Genomic DNA, 18,057 nt, shown 5'->3' on the forward strand with positions numbered 1-18,057 from the left:
AACTTTTCCTTTGAAAAAGAATTCCTTGTAGCTTTCAGGTATCTTGTTCACTTCCCTGCGCACACAGCAGTGTTCACATTCGGATTCACAGCTACAGTTAATGTTAAAACTTGATCAGTTGTATTTTCAATTGGGGCTTTTATCCTTGAGTCATCCTTACGTACCCCAGTAAGTCCCATAGATTTCCCATGCAACTTCCAGCAATCTTCCCAAACGTGTCCCACCTTGTTACAATGGAAACACATAGGCCTTTGGATGTCATTCCCACCCTCAGAAACTTTCCTTTCTGATCTAAGGAGGAGATTTCAAAACATTCCCAGTTGTTCCTTCTCTTCACTGGCTACTTGCCTTCCTTTCGCCCTCTCACTTTCTATCCTTCTTGGGCTTGTAGGGGTGATGGAAAAAGGGTTTCGATTTCTTGTAATCATCAGTCACCTCCACTGCCTGTCTAGCTGTTGAAACCTCCTGATTCTCTACATGAATTCTTACTACTCAGGGGAGGGGAGTTAATTTTTTTTTTAAAAGTACTCCAGGAGAATTATTTCCCTAAAGGTCTCACATGTGGCCTCGACCTTTAGTGCCCATATCCAACGATCAAAGTTAGTTTACTTTACCCTCTCAATTTCAATGTAGGTCTGCTCAGGCTGATTCCTTAGGTTTCAAAATTTTTGTCTGTATACCTCAGGGACCAATTCAAATGCACTAAGAATAGCCTTCTTCACTGCATCGTAATCCATAGATAGCTCTTCAAAAAGTGATGCATAAACCTCATGAACTCTGCCCACTAACCTACTTTGCAGGAGCAATGTCCAGTTTCCTTTTGGCCACTTCTCAAATGAAGAAAGCCCATACATCCCTTTCCTCAAACCTTGGAAAGGCATCTCCCACTGGACTCTGGGTTGGGATAAGTTCTTCCATCCGCAAAACATTCCCCAATATTTGGTGTCTCTGTTTGAAATCCCAGCCTTTTAAGGCGGTATTCCTTTTCTCGTTCCTTCCTCTTGCCTGAAATTCCAATTCTAGCTGCTTGAATACTCTCTTTATCTGCTCTTTTTCTCTTTCTGCTCATTCCTGGTCAAATTTAAGTTTCTCCGGTTTTTTTTCATGTTCAAGTTGTTTTGTTTGCAACCGAACCCTAACTAACTCAAATTGATTCACCCCCTGGAGAATGTGATTGCTCTTGTATCCCTTCCAATTTTAAATGCTGCATTATTACCTCAGCTATGTCCGCTTTCCTCACTTCTTCAGTTAACTCTAACATCAACTTATCTGCCAATTCCCTTAGCTTCGCCTTGGTTACTTTTTATAAACCAATCAGGGATAAATCTGTCTTTAAAAAAGTCATAGCAATTTCCAAATTCCCTGTCTTCCTTTAGTTGCTGGGTTCCCCCAAGGCTAGGGAAACCTGGCTGGGAAATCTGCCTGACAGCGAGTTGACTGTCCATCCCCTGTTCCACTTCAATTTTTAAAATGTTAACACCTGACCTGACTCTAATCCACTCATTTTTGGGGTTAAAAGTTAGTCCCTTTAGCTTCACCCCTTCCCATTTCAATTAGCTGCACTGTCGCTTTCTTAAGTCTTGTGCTTTCAATTCTTTTCACACTTTTGTGTAGCTCAAATCATTTCATTTCAGATCTATTTTAATAGCATTAATTTTGTCTGCTTCTGGTCTTAATATCAAATAAATTACCGGTCAATCATGCCTGTGATGATGGATTTCTCCACACGTCTAATCTGACTCCCCTGCCTACTCTGCATACTCTTAATATTTATTTTCTTCAAACAACAACAATCTAATTCCCCCTTAAAATAATTTATGGGTTCTGCTTCCACAATGGTTTGTGGCAGAGAATTCCAAACTCAAGCCACTATAAAGATTTCTTTTCAAACTTGCGTTTTAATTCTGTGATTATCTTAAATTTCACTGATCAGAGGAAATAACTAATCTCTATTTACCTTTGATCTTTCAACCTTTATGTTCAAAAAATTGCCCACATTTCTGAAATGTCTCTTCATAACTGTAATCCCTTGTCCTCAGTAACATCTCTATGAATTTACACTGTACCTTTTCGTTTTTTTTCCATATCCCTATGGTATGATAAAACATCTTAAACACGTAATGTGAGCTTCTTTCCTTATTCTTACTTTCTAAATGTATTACCTCATTTTTCGACACTGAACATTTCCTACCCCTCTGCCAATTCTCCTGATATCTTCCTGCAGTCTTTCAAATCTACATGCACAGTTAAAAAGAAAATGCAACATAAAAGCAATGTTCAGCCCTTAAAATTGTATGCTTTTCTCCCCACAAAGAAATTAGTTTTTGAACAGAGCTGCAGTTCATCCAGCTATTTGGAATAGCTATGAGGGACGGAAAGTCTTGCATCGTAATTCCATATAACTGTGACATCATCTGATCCCTCTAATGTTGCTTCAATAATCTTAATTTTTTTTTAAATAAAAAGGAAGAAAACAACTTGCCAAATATATCGTCCTTTGCAAGTGCATAGAGAATTCTGGAAGCTCCAATCAGATTGCTCATCGCAGCCGATAAAGTTGAAGCGTAGATTCCAATTATGACAAAGGGAGGCCAGACATTAATGTCTTTAAGGAAATCATAATCCTTTTGAAGCAGCAATCTTAAAACAATAACAGAAAGAAAATCATACTCAGATGCTCAGATGGAACTCAATCTTGGGTACCAAATAAACAAATCTTGAACAGTGAAATGCAAAGTTATAAACCACTGTGGGCAGGAAAATGCCTGGCCCATAAGCTCGGATTTCGATGGCTTTTAGACAGTTCTACAGGCGGGTATAAATTTGGACAGAATGGAGGACACAGGCAATGAATGTCTGGAGGCTTAATTCAGAGCCTGACATAGTTCATGAGAGGAGAAATGTTGTGTTGCTGTTTTACTGATTGCTTTGAAATATAATTTTCTCCCTTATGCCTTTCCTTTAAGAATTACAATTCCACAGATGCCAGTCATCCTTTCTATCTTATCCACGTGGCCATGGTTCATGAGTGATCCACACCAGAAAATGCAAGTGGACCACACCTATTTTGTCTTCATCCAGCTTCACACTATCTAGCAAGAGAGATGGGAGGTGGGGGTGATGATCACCGGGTAGCAATCAGGAACAGGGACAGTCAGTAGGTTTTTGTCCCCTCACTAACTTGGGGTTCTAAGGCCAACTGTATCCCTCCCAGCTATCGCTCCAGCTGCGATAAGGTCACTCCACAGACCAAACAAAATAACATGAACTCAATGCTCCTGATCTGTATGGATTAGCTGTCGCTGCCATAAGAACTATCCATCAAGGGAACTAATTACCTAATGCAGTAACAAACTTAAATTTTGACTGAATAAAATTATCATGCAACAATAAATTATACTATGTATGAGCAATGATATTTATAAAGCATCTAATCTTGGCATCATAAACCACTTTTAGATTAAATATATGGTGTGCATGGAATGACACTGCATTTGGTTAGTAAATGCAGCTCAGTTACTTTACCTTTAGAAAACCTTTCGAAATAGAATATTTGAAAAGTGAAGATACCGATCTTAACCAGAATGTCTTAACAAGCCATCAAAAGAGCTTAAAATAATTGCATCTTCCAACTTCAATTTTGGAATGCTACAGGTCAGCATTTCTAAGTGCAGCTAATAAAACTAATGAGGCACATGAGGCACATCCAGGAAAGTGGAAGTGTGCCATTCAATTTTCATTATCCTATTTGTGCATCTCAAATTTCATGTATCCAGTCTCCCACGTGGCATGCATACTTATGAACAAAAGGTTTTCATGACAGGCCATCTAAAAGATGATTCACAATTACTGTACACATTCGTGCTGCACGTGTCCTGTAAATTGGTTTTCCAACTGGACTATTGCTTGAAGCAAAACATAATAAAAAAAGACTAAAAGAAACTCCAATGTTCCTTTGTTTAACAAAACATATTCTATACATCAATTTGTGATTTTATTTATTACACAAGACATTTTTCAGGCGTAATGCTTCCTGCAGAAAATAAATGTCTGCTGCTAGAGTTGTAGGCAATATAATAACTACAACTCACTGCAACATTTTTCAGTCCTTTTGCACAACCTCAAAACCTTCTTTCCCATACAAAATAAGCAACATTATTTTGGCTAATGCTTTTCAACCTTTGTAGAACTAATTAGCTCTGAAAAAATAACATTTATTTTCAGGGACAAAGGTGGAAGGGATGCCAAATTTGCCTCCTGTATTTCTCCATGTGACAAGCTCTTGCTTTGTTTTTAAAAAAAAGCATTGTGAAGCAAATTGATAAGATGAGATATAAAGCTCTGTCCGGAAGTAGAAAAAAACCAGCCAAATTGTAAGTTAGGCTTGAACCTATAATAAAGCAAAATGGGGAATGCATCCAAGTGAAATGTAAACATTTGCACCACACAATGCAGGCAATGATCACCTCCAACAAAGAAAATTCCAACAATCTCTTTGATCTTCAACTGCACAATCATAAGGATCCCTCACTTTCAACATCATGGAAGGGGTCACCATTGACTGGAAGTTTAACTGATCGAGTCATATCAAAAATGTGGCTCGGAAAGCAGGGCAGAACCTAGGATTTTTGAGATGAGTGGCTCATCTCCTGTCCCCTCAAATCGTCTTCATGTCAACAAGGTTCAAGTAAGAAGTGTGGTATACTCATCATTCACCTTGATGGGTGCAGCATGAAGGATAGGGTAATCTGTTTGATCAGCACCCCCATCTCTGGACTCAATATCTTCTCCCCACCATTACTGGTATGCTGTGGTTGTGAATTATAGTACGCACAGGATGCACTACAGCAACTCACCAAGCCTCCCAGTCCCACAACCTCCATCACCCAGAAGAAGAATAAGGGTAGCAACATCAGAATATTATCACCACCAAATTCTGCTCAAAATCACATAACATCCTAACTTGGACATTAATGGCAGCTCCTTTACTGTTGTTGAGCCAAAACCTCCTACTCAACAAGACTATGGACGCACAGTCAGCATAAGGACTGCAGCACCTTCTGACAGTAACTAGGGATAGCAGATAATAAAATCTTGCCGGTGTCCCCACAAAATAAAATATTCTGCTTATTCAACAGAAGTTTATGGAATAAAATGCTACCTAGTGCAGTGAATCAATAAATCGTGGAACATTCAACAACAAGAAAGAAACAAGTTCCCCATTAGGAAGTAACATAGTAAAGACAGACTTACTGAAATGCCAACCTATTTAAAAGCAGATTGCACTTAATCGACGTTTCTTCATTCCTAATCGCAAGACGTAATATTTGGCCAGTGTGACTGGGTCACAAAGATAATTTTCTATATGTAGTACAGCCGAAGACTGATTGGGTCGGATCTTACTCAAAAATAAACTGTCTCAGCAATGCACTCTGTTATCGATGTGCAAGACAGTATCTTGCCCGTAACCAGTATTTTTTTACCAACCTGCTGGATTTACACGTTAATTTTTCAATAAATTTGCCACAGTAAATTGAGTTTGGCAAGTTGATAATTTTATTAAGGTGATAATTGTTAATGCAATGGCAATCATTTTCTCTGCCCAGAGTCTGAACAATTTAAATAGTGGAGACTCATTCCTTCAGTTGTTAAATTGTTCTTGTAGATTATTAAAATGTCAGATTATAAATTTAAATACCTTTTCTTACATTTTCCTTCTCGTCAACCGCCCTCTCTTTCCCTTGCCTTATTCCTCTTTCTGCAACTGACTTGATTCAAGGCCTTTTACAGACTTGAGCACGTAACAGAGGCTGGTACTTTAGTACTGAAGGAGTGCAGCTTTATTGGATGTGATGTATTTTGGAATAGACCATAAACCAACATCCCATGGCTGCTTACATCATAAGCGATCCCATGGCAAATTAGTCAATGTTCCTTTCTTAGCCATAACCACCAAAAACAGATCCTTTGGTTATTCGCTCATTCACTCACTGTTTGTAGGTGCTTTCACAGACACTGGGTATGCAATATCTTTAAAATTGCAATCATTGTTATTTTGAAGTACTCATTTGGCTATAAAGTTCTTTATGCTGTTCTAAGGATGTGAAAGGTGCTATAAAAACATACATTTGTTCTTTTCTCTCAGTGCTTTTGCAAAACATGCAACTCAGATTGGTTGACGACAAAATTCAGGGAGGGTCATCTAGGAATCAAAAGTATAAAATAAGTGCACGAGTGTGCGTGCACGTGAGAGACAGAGTGAGTGTGCGTGAGAGACAGAGTGAGTGTGCGTGAGAGACAGAGTGAGTGTGCGTGAGAGTGTGTGCGCGTGCATGCATGTGCAAAGTGAGTGAGTGGGTAAGAGAAAGAGCACGCGAGAGAGAGAGAGAGAGAGAGCGCGTGTGAGAGGGCGCATCTGTACACAAATTGTACATCGTTACATACAGACACAAGTTTGAATATACATTTGGGGTACGTGTGTGCAGAATTGTATGCAGGAGAGCGTCTTTCTGCACCTTAAAAGTGCACAGACAAAAACAGAGAGGGAGGTAGAGACAGAATGCTCTGTTGGAGATGGTGAAAGGGGAAAAGAGAGAGAGAGAGAGAGAGAGAGATGGTGAGGGGGTGGGGTAGGGGGGAAGACAGAGAGAGACAGAGAGACAGAGAGAGACAGAGAGAGACAGAGAGAGACAGAGAGAGAGACAGAGAGAGAGACAGAGAGAGAGACAGAGAGAGAGACAGAGAGAGAGACAGAGAGAGAGACAGAGAGAGAGACAGAGAGAGAGACAGAGAGAGAGACAGAGAGAGAGACAGAGAGAGAGACAGAGAGAGAGACAGAGAGAGAGACAGAGAGAGAGACAGAGAGAGAGACAGAGAGATAGAGAGACAGAGAGAGATAGAGAGACAGAGAGACAGAGAGAGATAGAGAGACAGAGAGAGATAGAGAGAGAGACAGAGAGAGAGAGACAGAGAGACAGAGAGACAGAGAGAGACAGAGAGAGACAGAGAGAGACAGAGAGAGAGACAGAGAGAGAGACAGAGAGAGAGACAGAGAGAGAGACAGAGAGAGAGACAGAGAGAGAGATAGAGAGAGAGACAGAGAGAGATAGAGAGACAGAGAGAGATAGAGAGATAGAGAGACAGAGAGAGATAGAGAGACAGAGAGAGATAGAGAGACAGAGAGAGATAGAGAGACAGAGAGAGATAGAGAGAGAGACAGAGAGAGAGAGACAGAGAGATAGAGAGACAGAGAGAGAGGAAAAAGAGAAGGGGCTAGTGAGAAGACACCACTGTTGAAAGACTTTCAGGCTAGAGAAATCAAATATAGGCAGATAAATCCTGGATGAACAAGTATCCTGAGAAATTAGATTTGAACTAGATAATCCATGTAAAGCTATCAGCACTCATAGTACTCAAAATCTACTCGGAGAAGATCCAGGAGGGAGCAGATAGTAAATCTGGTTCACCACTCTGAGGTCTCCAGAGGTTGACACCACCATTCGAAAGTGTGATAGCTAACCCTACTACACCAACTCAGAAGGATGAAGGTCATACAAGTCCCTGGAACCATCATTAAAGCAATCAGTAATATACTGAAAAATATCAATATCAGTAATAATCTGAAATATTTCTATAACAGAAATAAACAAATATATCCAATCACCAAGATCGGTTGCATCACCAATAACAGAAGTTTATTAAATAATGCTGGAAAAATGTCAAACCTCTGCTACCACCAGACAGATTCTGGTTTACCAGTTTTAACTCATTCATTTTGGGACTAAATAACTTGCCAATGGGGCAGTGCACATTAACTATCATTGTCAAGACTCAGGAGCTGCCATTATCAAATACAATTTATAATTACACCCCCCCCGCTGCTCCACCCTCCCCCCCGCTGCTCCACCCTCCCCCCCGCTGCTCCACCCTCCCTCCATTTAAGGCCAAAAATGTTAATAAGTCACAAGTCCATTAAAGTAGGTTTTACTTTTGAAAATGATAGTCCAGTGGAACAATTACATTTCTTGGGATCCAAAAAAACTTTTAAAAACCTGTCCAATGAGTATAATCTATTTGGACTCGGCTTAACCTCCTGTTTCTCTTGTAAGATTTTTTTGTGGGGAGTGACAGGGAGATTTAAAAAAAATTAACTGTTGAAATTACAGCTTTCATCACTACTTGGTCAAATTCATTTTAGATCATTTATTAAGGGGAAAAACAGTCAGCTTTTTGGAATAAGTCTTCAAACCTATCTTCCAGTGATTGAATTTATGCAAATTTCTACTTTAAAAAACTAGGTAGTTAGCCAGATGCCAACTTATTACTTTGCAGCTCCAATAGGCTCACACCAGTTTAATTTGCTATTTACAATGGGCAGCAAATTCACTTAAACTAACTAGAAAGCATTTTGAACTGAAGTATAAGTTTGTGCTATTGGAATGAGATTTATTCAAAGCTAAACAAAGGGGTCAGTTAAAATATTTACAAAAGACCCAAAAGAAATTGTACACAGCAACACATCACTATAATTCTTGCAGATAAGTACAGTTTACATTAGAAAAAACAGCAATTCAAGATTAAACCCTATCTATGAAATAATAATGAACACCTTCCAAGACCATGTGAAAATATTATGTTACACGAGAGAGATTTACGAGAAAGGTTCTACTGTATTTATTCTGAATGTGCTTCTGCAAATTGAAAACAGCTTCGTTCCTTACATTATTTTATTATTTGACCCTGAACAGAAAACCTGCACAAATCCCTGACATTTGCCCTGCCAACCAACAAAACATAGATGAAAAAAGATCGACATTTATAGAAGTGCATATAGATTTCAAAATTACCAGAAACATTATGCAGAAAAGCAAATGGAAGTGAACTAAACAATGCTGCCACAACCTTCAATAACTGAGATTAATTACATTTAAGAGGCATTTAGAGTTTGTGTCATAGAGAAAGGCAGCGGGCGAGCGCCGAGGCAAAGACAGAGAGTGAGGAGAGAGACAGAGTGAGTGAGTGAGGAGAGAGACAGAGTGAGTGAGTGAGGAGAGAGACAGAGTGAGTGAGTGAGGAGAGAGACAGAGTGAGTGAGTGAGGAGAGAGACAGAGTGAGTGAGTGAGGAGAGAGACAGAGTGAGTGAGTGAGGAGAGAGACAGAGTGAGTGAGTGAGGAGAGAGACAGAGTGAGTGAGTGAGGAGAGAGACAGAGTGAGTGAGTGAGGAGAGAGACAGAGTGAGTGAGTGAGGAGAGAGACAGAGTGAGTGAGTGAGGAGAGAGACAGAGTGAGTGAGTGAGGAGAGAGACAGAGTGAGTGAGTGAGGAGAGAGACAGAGTGAGTGAGTGAGGAGAGAGACAGAGTGAGTGAGTGAGGAGAGAGACAGAGTGAGTGAGTGAGGAGAGAGACAGAGTGAGTGAGTGAGGAGAGAGACAGAGTGAGTGAGTGAGGAGAGAGACAGAGTGAGTGAGTGAGGAGAGAGACAGAGTGAGTGAGTGAGGAGAGAGACAGAGTGAGTGAGTGAGGAGAGAGACAGAGTGAGTGAGTGAGGAGAGAGACAGAGTGAGTGAGTGAGGAGAGAGACAGAGTGAGTGAGTGAGGAGAGAGACAGAGTGAGTGAGTGAGGAGAGAGACAGAGTGAGTGAGTGAGGAGAGAGACAGAGTGAGTGAGTGAGGAGAGAGACAGAGTGAGTGAGTGAGGAGAGAGACAGAGTGAGTGAGTGAGGAGAGAGACAGAGTGAGTGAGTGAGGAGAGAGACAGAGTGAGTGAGTGAGGAGAGAGACAGAGTGAGTGAGTGAGGAGAGAGACAGAGTGAGTGAGTGAGGAGAGAGACAGAGTGAGTGAGTGAGGAGAGAGACAGAGTGAGTGAGTGAGGAGAGAGACAGAGTGAGTGAGTGAGGAGAGAGACAGAGTGAGTGAGTGAGGAGAGAGACAGAGTGAGTGAGTGAGGAGAGAGACAGAGTGAAGAAAGAGTGAGTGAGGAGAGAGACAGAGTGAGTGAGGAGAGAGACAGAGTGAGTGAGTGAGAGAGAGACAGAGTGAGATAGAGAAGGAGACAGAGTGAGGAGAGAGACAGAGTGAGTGAGATAGAGACAGAGTGAGTGAGATAGAGACAGAGTGAGTGAGATAGAGACAGAGTGAGTGAGATAGAGACAGAGTGAGTGAGATAGAGACAGAGTGAGTGAGATAGAGACAGAGTGAGTGAGATAGAGACAGAGTGAGTGAGATAGAGACAGAGTGAGTGAGATAGAGACAGAGTGAGTGAGATAGAGACAGAGTGAGTGAGATAGAGACAGAGTGAGTGAGATAGAGACAGAGTGAGTGAGATAGAGACAGAGTGAGTGAGATAGAGACAGAGTGAGTGAGATAGAGACAGAGTGAGTGAGATAGAGACAGAGTGAGTGAGATAGAGACAGAGTGAGTGAGATAGAGACAGAGTGAGTGAGATAGAGACAGAGTGAGTGAGATAGAGACAGAGTGAGTGAGATAGAGACAGAGTGAGTGAGATAGAGACAGAGTGAGTGAGATAGAGACAGAGTGAGTGAGATAGAGACAGAGTGAGTGAGATAGAGACAGAGTGAGTGAGATAGAGACAGAGTGAGTGGAGATAGAGACAGAGTGAGTGAGATAGAGACAGAGTGAGTGAGATAGAGACAGAGTGAGTGAGATAGAGACAGAGTGAGTGAGATAGAGACAGAGTGAGTGAGATAGAGACAGAGTGAGTGAGATAGAGACAGAGTGAGTGAGATAGAGACAGAGTGAGTGAGAGAGCGACAGAGTGAGTGAGAGAGCGACAGAGTGAGTGAGAGAGCGACAGAGTGAGTGAGAGAGCGACAGAGTGAGTGAGAGAGCGACAGAGTGAGTGAGAGAGCGACAGAGTGAGTGAGAGAGCGACAGAGTGAGTGAGAGAGCGACAGAGTGAGTGAGAGAGCGACAGAGTGAGTGAGAGAGCGACAGAGTGAGTGAGAGAGCGACAGAGTGAGTGAGAGAGCGACAGAGTGAGTGAGAGAGCGACAGAGTGAGTGAGAGAGCGACAGAGTGAGTGAGAGAGCGACAGAGTGAGTGAGAGAGCGACAGAGTGAGTGAGAGAGCGACAGAGTGAGTGAGAGAGCGACAGAGTGAGTGAGAGAGCGACAGAGTGAGTGAGAGAGCGACAGAGTGAGTGAGAGAGCGACAGAGTGAGTGAGAGAGCGACAGAGTGAGTGAGAGAGCGACAGAGTGAGTGAGAGAGCGACAGAGTGAGTGAGAGAGCGACAGAGTGAGTGAGAGAGCGACAGAGTGAGTGAGAGAGCGACAGAGTGAGTGAGAGAGCGACAGAGTGAGTGGACAGAGTGAGTGAGGGACAGAGTGAGTGAGAGAGTGAGAGTGAGTGAGAGAGTGACAGAGTGAGTGAGAGAGTGACAGAGTGAGTGAGAGAGTGACAGAGTGAGTGAGAGAGTGACAGAGTGAGTGAGAGAGTGACAGAGTGAGAGAGTGACAGAGTGAGTGAGAGAGTGACAGAGTGAGTGAGAGAGTGACAGAGTGAGTGAGAGAGTGACAGTGAGTGAGAGAGTGACAGAGACAGTGAGTGAGTGAGAGACACACAGTGAGGTGTGAGAGAGACAGTGAGTGAGACAGACACAGTGAGTGAGAGAGAGAGAGAGAGAGACAGTGAATGTGTGTGTGTGAGAGAGAGAGAGAGACACACACACAGGGCAGAATTTTCCATGCCCATTAGCCTCGGGCACCATGGCCAGCATAAGCAGACAATATGGTGGGAAGGCCTAAAATCGGTTTCACAACACCATGAAACCAGTTTGAAACAGTGCACCACGTCCGTCAATGGTGGGCCGCATTTACCAGCGCCACAAATCAGGAACTTCATTTTAATACATCTGCATATCATTATAAGCCCTGCTCGCCGGAATCATCCCTGCACTGCATCATCTGAGCACAACTGAACACAAGCGACATGCATTTAGAAAGCTGCATTTCACTCACGACTTTGAGGCTTGTTTGCCTACCTTGCTTTGGGCAACACTTTGCGGTTATCAGCACCAGGCTTCACAGGCTGCACCACATCACTTTTAGGGGGGGCTCATGGGCAGGTGTCTACTTATAAGATGAGGCATGAGGCGGGGGTGGCCTTTCAATGGCTGCAGGGCTACGGCTTGCTTAGGGAAAGGAGAGTGGCCTCAGGCAAGGGAAGAGGCTTCAGGGTGAGGGCTATACTGGGGAAGTGGGGTATCCCAGCAAATAACGGTCATACGGACTTGAAATGTCAACTCTGTTTTTCTTTCCCAGATGCTGTCAGAACTGCTGAGTTTTTCCAGCATTTTCGGTTTTTGTTTGAGGTATGCCAGGGCGTGTTGGGGACACATGCTGATCCGTGCAAGTGGCCTCAAGAGGGCGAGGGTTGAGGAGGCTGTCTCCAGAGGAGATGAGGCCAGATGGAGATGTGAGGCTGTGTGTGAGAGAGTGTATGATGATGTCGCTTGAGCTGGCAGTGAGTGAGATGCCAGTGAATGTGTGATGAGCTTGTGAGTGAGAGAGTTTACAGCGATGAGATCATTCATCCTCTTTCTGCACTGGATGGTGAACCTCTTCTGCACAGCGTTGGCACTGACCTCTGCCACTGCCACAGAAGCTGGAGCGGTAAGACTGGTGGGCCGCCTGCGGCCAGAGCAGGAGTAGTGTACATTGCGGCGGGCTCCAATGGTGCCCAGAAGGGGTCCCAGGGGTGCATCACTGAATCAGGAGGCTATAGTCTTCTTGCTTTACGGGGCCAATCCTGGGCTGGAAGCACTGAGAGGTGTGTGCCTGGCTGCACTTGAAATCCGGTGCCCAGTGCGAAGAAGCAGCGAGGTGACGGTGTGGTGGGCGAATCGGAGGCAGCCCGCCAGCGAAACTGTGCTTCCCGGGAACGCATGACTAATGAGGCGGGATTGGGATGATACAGCGTGAAAAGTTGCCAGTGGGTAAAACATTCTTTTCCCACCCGCTACCACACAGTGCAAATCTGGGATGATTCCGCCCACAGAGAGCGCGGGCGAGAGAGCGCGGGCGAGAGCGCGCGGGCGAGAGCGCGCGGGCGAGAGAGCGCGGGCGAGAGAGCGCGGGCGAGAGCGCGAGGGCGGGCGAGAGAGCGCGGGCGAGAGCGCGAGGGCGAGCGCGCAAGGAAGGTTGGGTGGCAGAGAAAGTGAGGGTTTGGGAGGCAGAATGAATGCGGGGAGTGGTCGGGAGGCAGAGTGAGTGGGGGAAGTCAGGAGGTGGGGATAAGCGGGGAGGAAAAAAAGTCTTTAAAGTTGTTTTTCAGCCAAATGAAATGCAAACATGTAGTAAATGTTGGATTCATTTTAACATGGAACCATCAAGCCTGACTCAGTCTGTACAGGAAAATTGTGGTCAAAATATCCAAGGTGAGGTATGATCTCATTTTATTTCTGCAATTGAAATCAATACCTATTTGTCTGAAATGACAGTGATGGATTTCTTCTTTAATTTATTTTTCATAAAACTGAAGGCAGTAGCTTGGTGTGCAAGGCACGAACTGATAGTCGTCACCGGTACAAAGATGCAAGAGCCACATCAAATTTTGAAATTTCAGTGGGGAGGGGCAGGGGAGGGCGGACAGAGGTAGGTGTTGTGAAATCTATAGGCCCTACATTGTAAATGAAATCAATTCTAAACAACTTTAATTTGCTGCCCTTCCCAGTACTGATTAGTTTACAATGTCCTCCCTTGTTAGTGACATGATGCAACCAAGCTTTACACAACTATCTGGCAGTAAAACTTAGGACTGGAGCTCACTTAGCTATTTAACTCATCATTTCCAGCACTATGTAGCCAGCAGCTTTTGCTATTTTCTATCTCTATCGGCACAACACAATAGCATAAATAGCCTCCTTTGTGAATTCTGATTTGGATATATTTTTGCCATTGTCGACCCAATTGAAATTAAATGTTCCAGTTTTGCTTTTTTAAAAAGTATACCTCCATTAAATCCAAAGATTGCTGTATCATAAAACGATGTTTCAGGTGGGTTGTGGGTTGAGGTTACACGCTGATCAGCCATAATCTTATTGAACGGTGGGACAGGCTCGAAAGGCCGAGTGGCCTACTCCTGCTCCTAAATTCACATGTTCATAAAAATGGAATATTATCAATGATCAATAATTAATCTGCATGCCCAGAAATGACAGTAAACATAAAATAGTATAGCATTGGAGGCCAAAGCAAAATACTGCAGATTCTGGAAATCTGAAATGAAACTAGGAATGCTGTAAATACTCAGCAGGTCATGCAGCACCTGTGGAGAGAAACAGAGTTAATGTTCAGTATCTGTTTTTAATTATAGAATGAGGCCATTCAGCCCACCGAGTCTGTGCTCTTTTGCAGAGCAATCCAATCCCTCTGCTCTTCCCTCATATGGAAAGGAGTCAGATGAGCAAATTTGTATGTAAATTTCAGAGAAAGAAAAAAAATAATGGAGCAGTAATGACGAAAATTCAATCAGCCTAATATAGACTGGGGAAAACAGGGTAAAGGGCATGGACAATGAAGGATTCCTAAAAAGTGTACAAGGATGAAAGCATAAATAAAAATAGAAAATACTGGAAACGCTCAGCAGGTCAGTAGTATTTTGCTTTTGTAAGGGTGGTAGCAGTGCTGGATCTAGTTCTGAGGAATGAAGTCGGGCAAGTGGTAGATCCCTTCTCAAGAATCACTGAAATTCTCTCTTTTAGTTTGGTAATCAGTGGAGAACATTTGGCTCACAGTGATCATATTGTAATTAAGTTTAATGTAGTTATGCAAGGGACAAAATAAAATCAAGGGTGAAAACACCTAACCGGGAGAGAGACTAGTGATTTTTGAGAAGGGGTCAAACAAAGAAAAAAACAAAGATTGGCCAAAAAAACCTTCAAATGAGCAATCACGTCTTCAAGCCAGTGATCGTCCAGGTCTATTTTAGAAGGAAAGATTAACCAGCCCTTCTGAAATAGTTACCAGAACAAAGACAGATTTTGCCCTTAACAAAATGTGTGTTCAATTTCACACATTGGTCTAACATTCTCAATTGAAATATGGCTGTGTGGAGACTTGAATTCAGGCACTTCTGTTTACTAGATAGGCCCTTTAATCAACTAAGAGAAAATAAACCTGTTTCGCTCCAGCTTTGTTACAATGGTGGTGCTGCTGCAATCTCTTGACACACCAGTGTGTATCACAGAATGCTAGGATGTTCGTTAGTCCAGCAATTTTCTATGCAGCGAGTTGTAAATTTGAACTTCACATGGATTCTGTCAGGTGGAAAGAAAGAACTGTTCCACAGTAAAGGATAGGATGATGGACTGAGTCACCCTGAATTGCTTTTATTGGCACCCAATTACAGAACTCCACTGGGGGAAGAGTTGAAAACATATTAATTATTTTGTAGGGGAAAGTAGTACATAGGGTCTCCTGGTAGTACAGAACTTGAATATTGTTGAAAAGAAGGACATGTTGCCGAACATGTTCCTGAGAGCTTGAGGGGCCTATAGCTCCCTGTTGCTTTCTCCACGGCAATGCCTCGGCCAATCAGGGTCAACTTGCCAACCAATCAGCACCCTTTTCTCCTGTAGTATAAATTGTTGTGAATGTTTGAAATTTGGCATTTTTGTGTTTGTCCTGATCAGTGCAAGACGAAAAGCTTCGGCAACAAGTCTCTCTTCACAGCACTAAGTCTGTAAAAGGGAAGAGAAAATTCAATATAATGGCAATTAAAACCTCACCTTTACATTTTCCTAGAGCACTGCCACTATTCAAACCAAATTCTACTGTCTCAAAGAACAAATGGGCTAAGGGAAAGAAGAATCTTCTTCTATGCCCTCTTCTGGTCAGTCTAAGTAGTACAGAATGCAATTCTTCCAAAACAAACTTGTGCTCTCACTTCACAGGACAATAAAGCCATTTAAAATCACCAACATACCTTCAGATTCCAGGCTGCTTATGCAAGACAGAAAGTAAAATCTCATGCATCTTTTTCTTGAATCACAAGCATTACAAAGTAATTTTATGCAAAATGACAAACCTGATTTTCCCCGAATTCTAAGAGTTATTAATTAGAACTTTTAAACCTCCATAGCACCTCAGCCCATACCATAAATGTTTAGCCAAAAATGACTGTAAATTATAATTTAGAGCTCATAATACATCGGTAGTATTAATAGCATAGTAAAAACATAGTAAGCCTTCAAAATATTTTATTTTTCCAGAAGTTTCTTGTTAGAAAAAGAACACAATTATATTGCTGGAAAGGCCATTAACTAGTAATCAAAAAGAAGCTTCTTAGATTCTTTTAATAAAATCCATCTGATGCCAATTCCTGCAAAATTATAAGTCAAGTATTCTTATTTATAATGGGCAATATTAACATACAAATCAGTCAGTTTGGGTGAGGGGTGGGGGGTTTGCAATATATAGGCAATTGAGCAACAAGACAGAGTTAATTTCTGGAACTTCAATTCAACACCAAGTTAATAACAAATTGAGGTGCTTTCATCTTCTATGTGTTTGATTCATTTACCCTTTTAATCCTGGATATTTTTGGTATGTTTCACACTACTTTCGAAGATGAGCCCCTTGCTCCTTGTGCCTTTGAGTGCGTTTGCATTTGTCTTGATACCTATCTATGTAACATATCTTATTGCAGGCAGAAAAGAAGCATAGAACCTCTTCTAGACAATAATTCAACTACTGATCCCATTCATGATATTGATGGAATTCTCCTGGTCTTTGAAAACAGCAGGGCAATATTAACACTGGAGTGTATTATATGCTTTAATGACAAACAAGTCCATTAACTAGTAAGTGAACAAGCAAATGATAGTAGAAGTGTAGCACTTACCATAGTTGCTACATAATGCTCTGTACAGTGGGATATAATAGTTCAGTTCATGCTAAAACTATGACTATAATTACTCATCATGGAAAAGCTTTTTTATTACTTCCCTCATCAACCACAGACGTTGTCTAGCTATCCCCTCTTCTGAAGGTCAGACACTGACATTAACAAATCACACAGCAAACCTGTATGTAAAGTGGGTGGCCCAACACCTGCTTTGAACAAATTATCTGGAGAGAAACTTAGTCATTGCAATCTTATGTTGATTTACACTAAGACGTGATTCTGAATGAATGAAGTTGCGTTTCAATTTCCTCTGCAGTATCACAGAGTCATCAGTAGAATTGAAAGAAAAACTCCATTTTTGTCACAATTCTTACTGATAATTTTTAGAAGATCCTGACTGAATTAGTCCATCCCAAATTGAACCAATAAAGTTGTACAGGGAAGAATGAAGAAGGGGCCATGATGATGGCATGTATTTATAAAGCACATTCAATGTAGAAAGCTTAAGTGCTGGGACAATAAGGAGGCTGCCCACGAGAGCATATGGCTTAACTGAACCTGGAAAAAAATTAAGTAGGGACAGAGATGCAAGATGTTAGCAGTGGGCGTAATCTTTGTGATGGAGAGGATATACAGTGGGAAACTGATCTCCAGTGTCAACCAAATCACCAAGGTTACAGACAGTGTTTCAGCCCAAGCCAGTGGCCAGGAAGCAGACAACGCCAGTAGCAAAGGCTGAAGATTGTGCCAGGAGTCAAAGATGATGGCTTCAGTCTTATCAAAGCTTTTCTGGAGTAAGTTAGAGCTCCTCCAAGATGTCAGGTAATTAGTATGACAGCATAGAGGCAGTGGAGGGGTATATGAGATCTGCAGATAATGTTGCCAAGGGATGAGGAAGTTGAAGAAGTGGAGGATGAATTCCTGGGAAACTCTGGAGCTGAATACGTGGGAAAGGAAAAGGGAAGAAGGGCTTTGCTAGAGGTTCTGCCTCTAATTGGATTCATGAGAAACCAAGCAAAAAAGTCCAACAGAGCTAAACAAAGAAGGTCATGTCAAAGGCTGTAAAGGTAGAGAGTTTGTTGAGGGGTAATGCACAAAGAATGATGTTCAACATTTTGATTATGGCCAGTTCAGTACACTGGGAGGGGAAGAAGCCAGACTGGAGGAAAGATTGGCATGGAGCTCATTTG

General features: G+C 42.2%; 1 protein-coding gene across 2 annotated transcripts in view; it reads right to left on the reverse strand.

Moving 5' to 3' along the window:
• LOC144693837 (solute carrier family 12 member 9) overlaps positions 1-18,057 on the reverse strand; it is a 91,644-nt gene that overhangs the window by 49,427 nt on the left and 24,160 nt on the right. For both annotated transcript variants that reach the window (XM_078563918.1, XM_078563919.1), the window contains exon 7: positions 2,483-2,640. In XM_078563918.1, the coding sequence (XP_078420044.1) occupies positions 2,483-2,640 (158 nt within the window). The remainder of the gene's footprint in view (positions 1-2,482; positions 2,641-18,057) is intronic.

The sequence above is a fragment of the Cetorhinus maximus genome, chromosome 19, assembly GCF_964194155.1.
Source record: "Cetorhinus maximus chromosome 19, sCetMax3.hap1.1, whole genome shotgun sequence".
NCBI classification, from domain to species: Eukaryota; Metazoa; Chordata; class Chondrichthyes; order Lamniformes; family Cetorhinidae; genus Cetorhinus; species Cetorhinus maximus.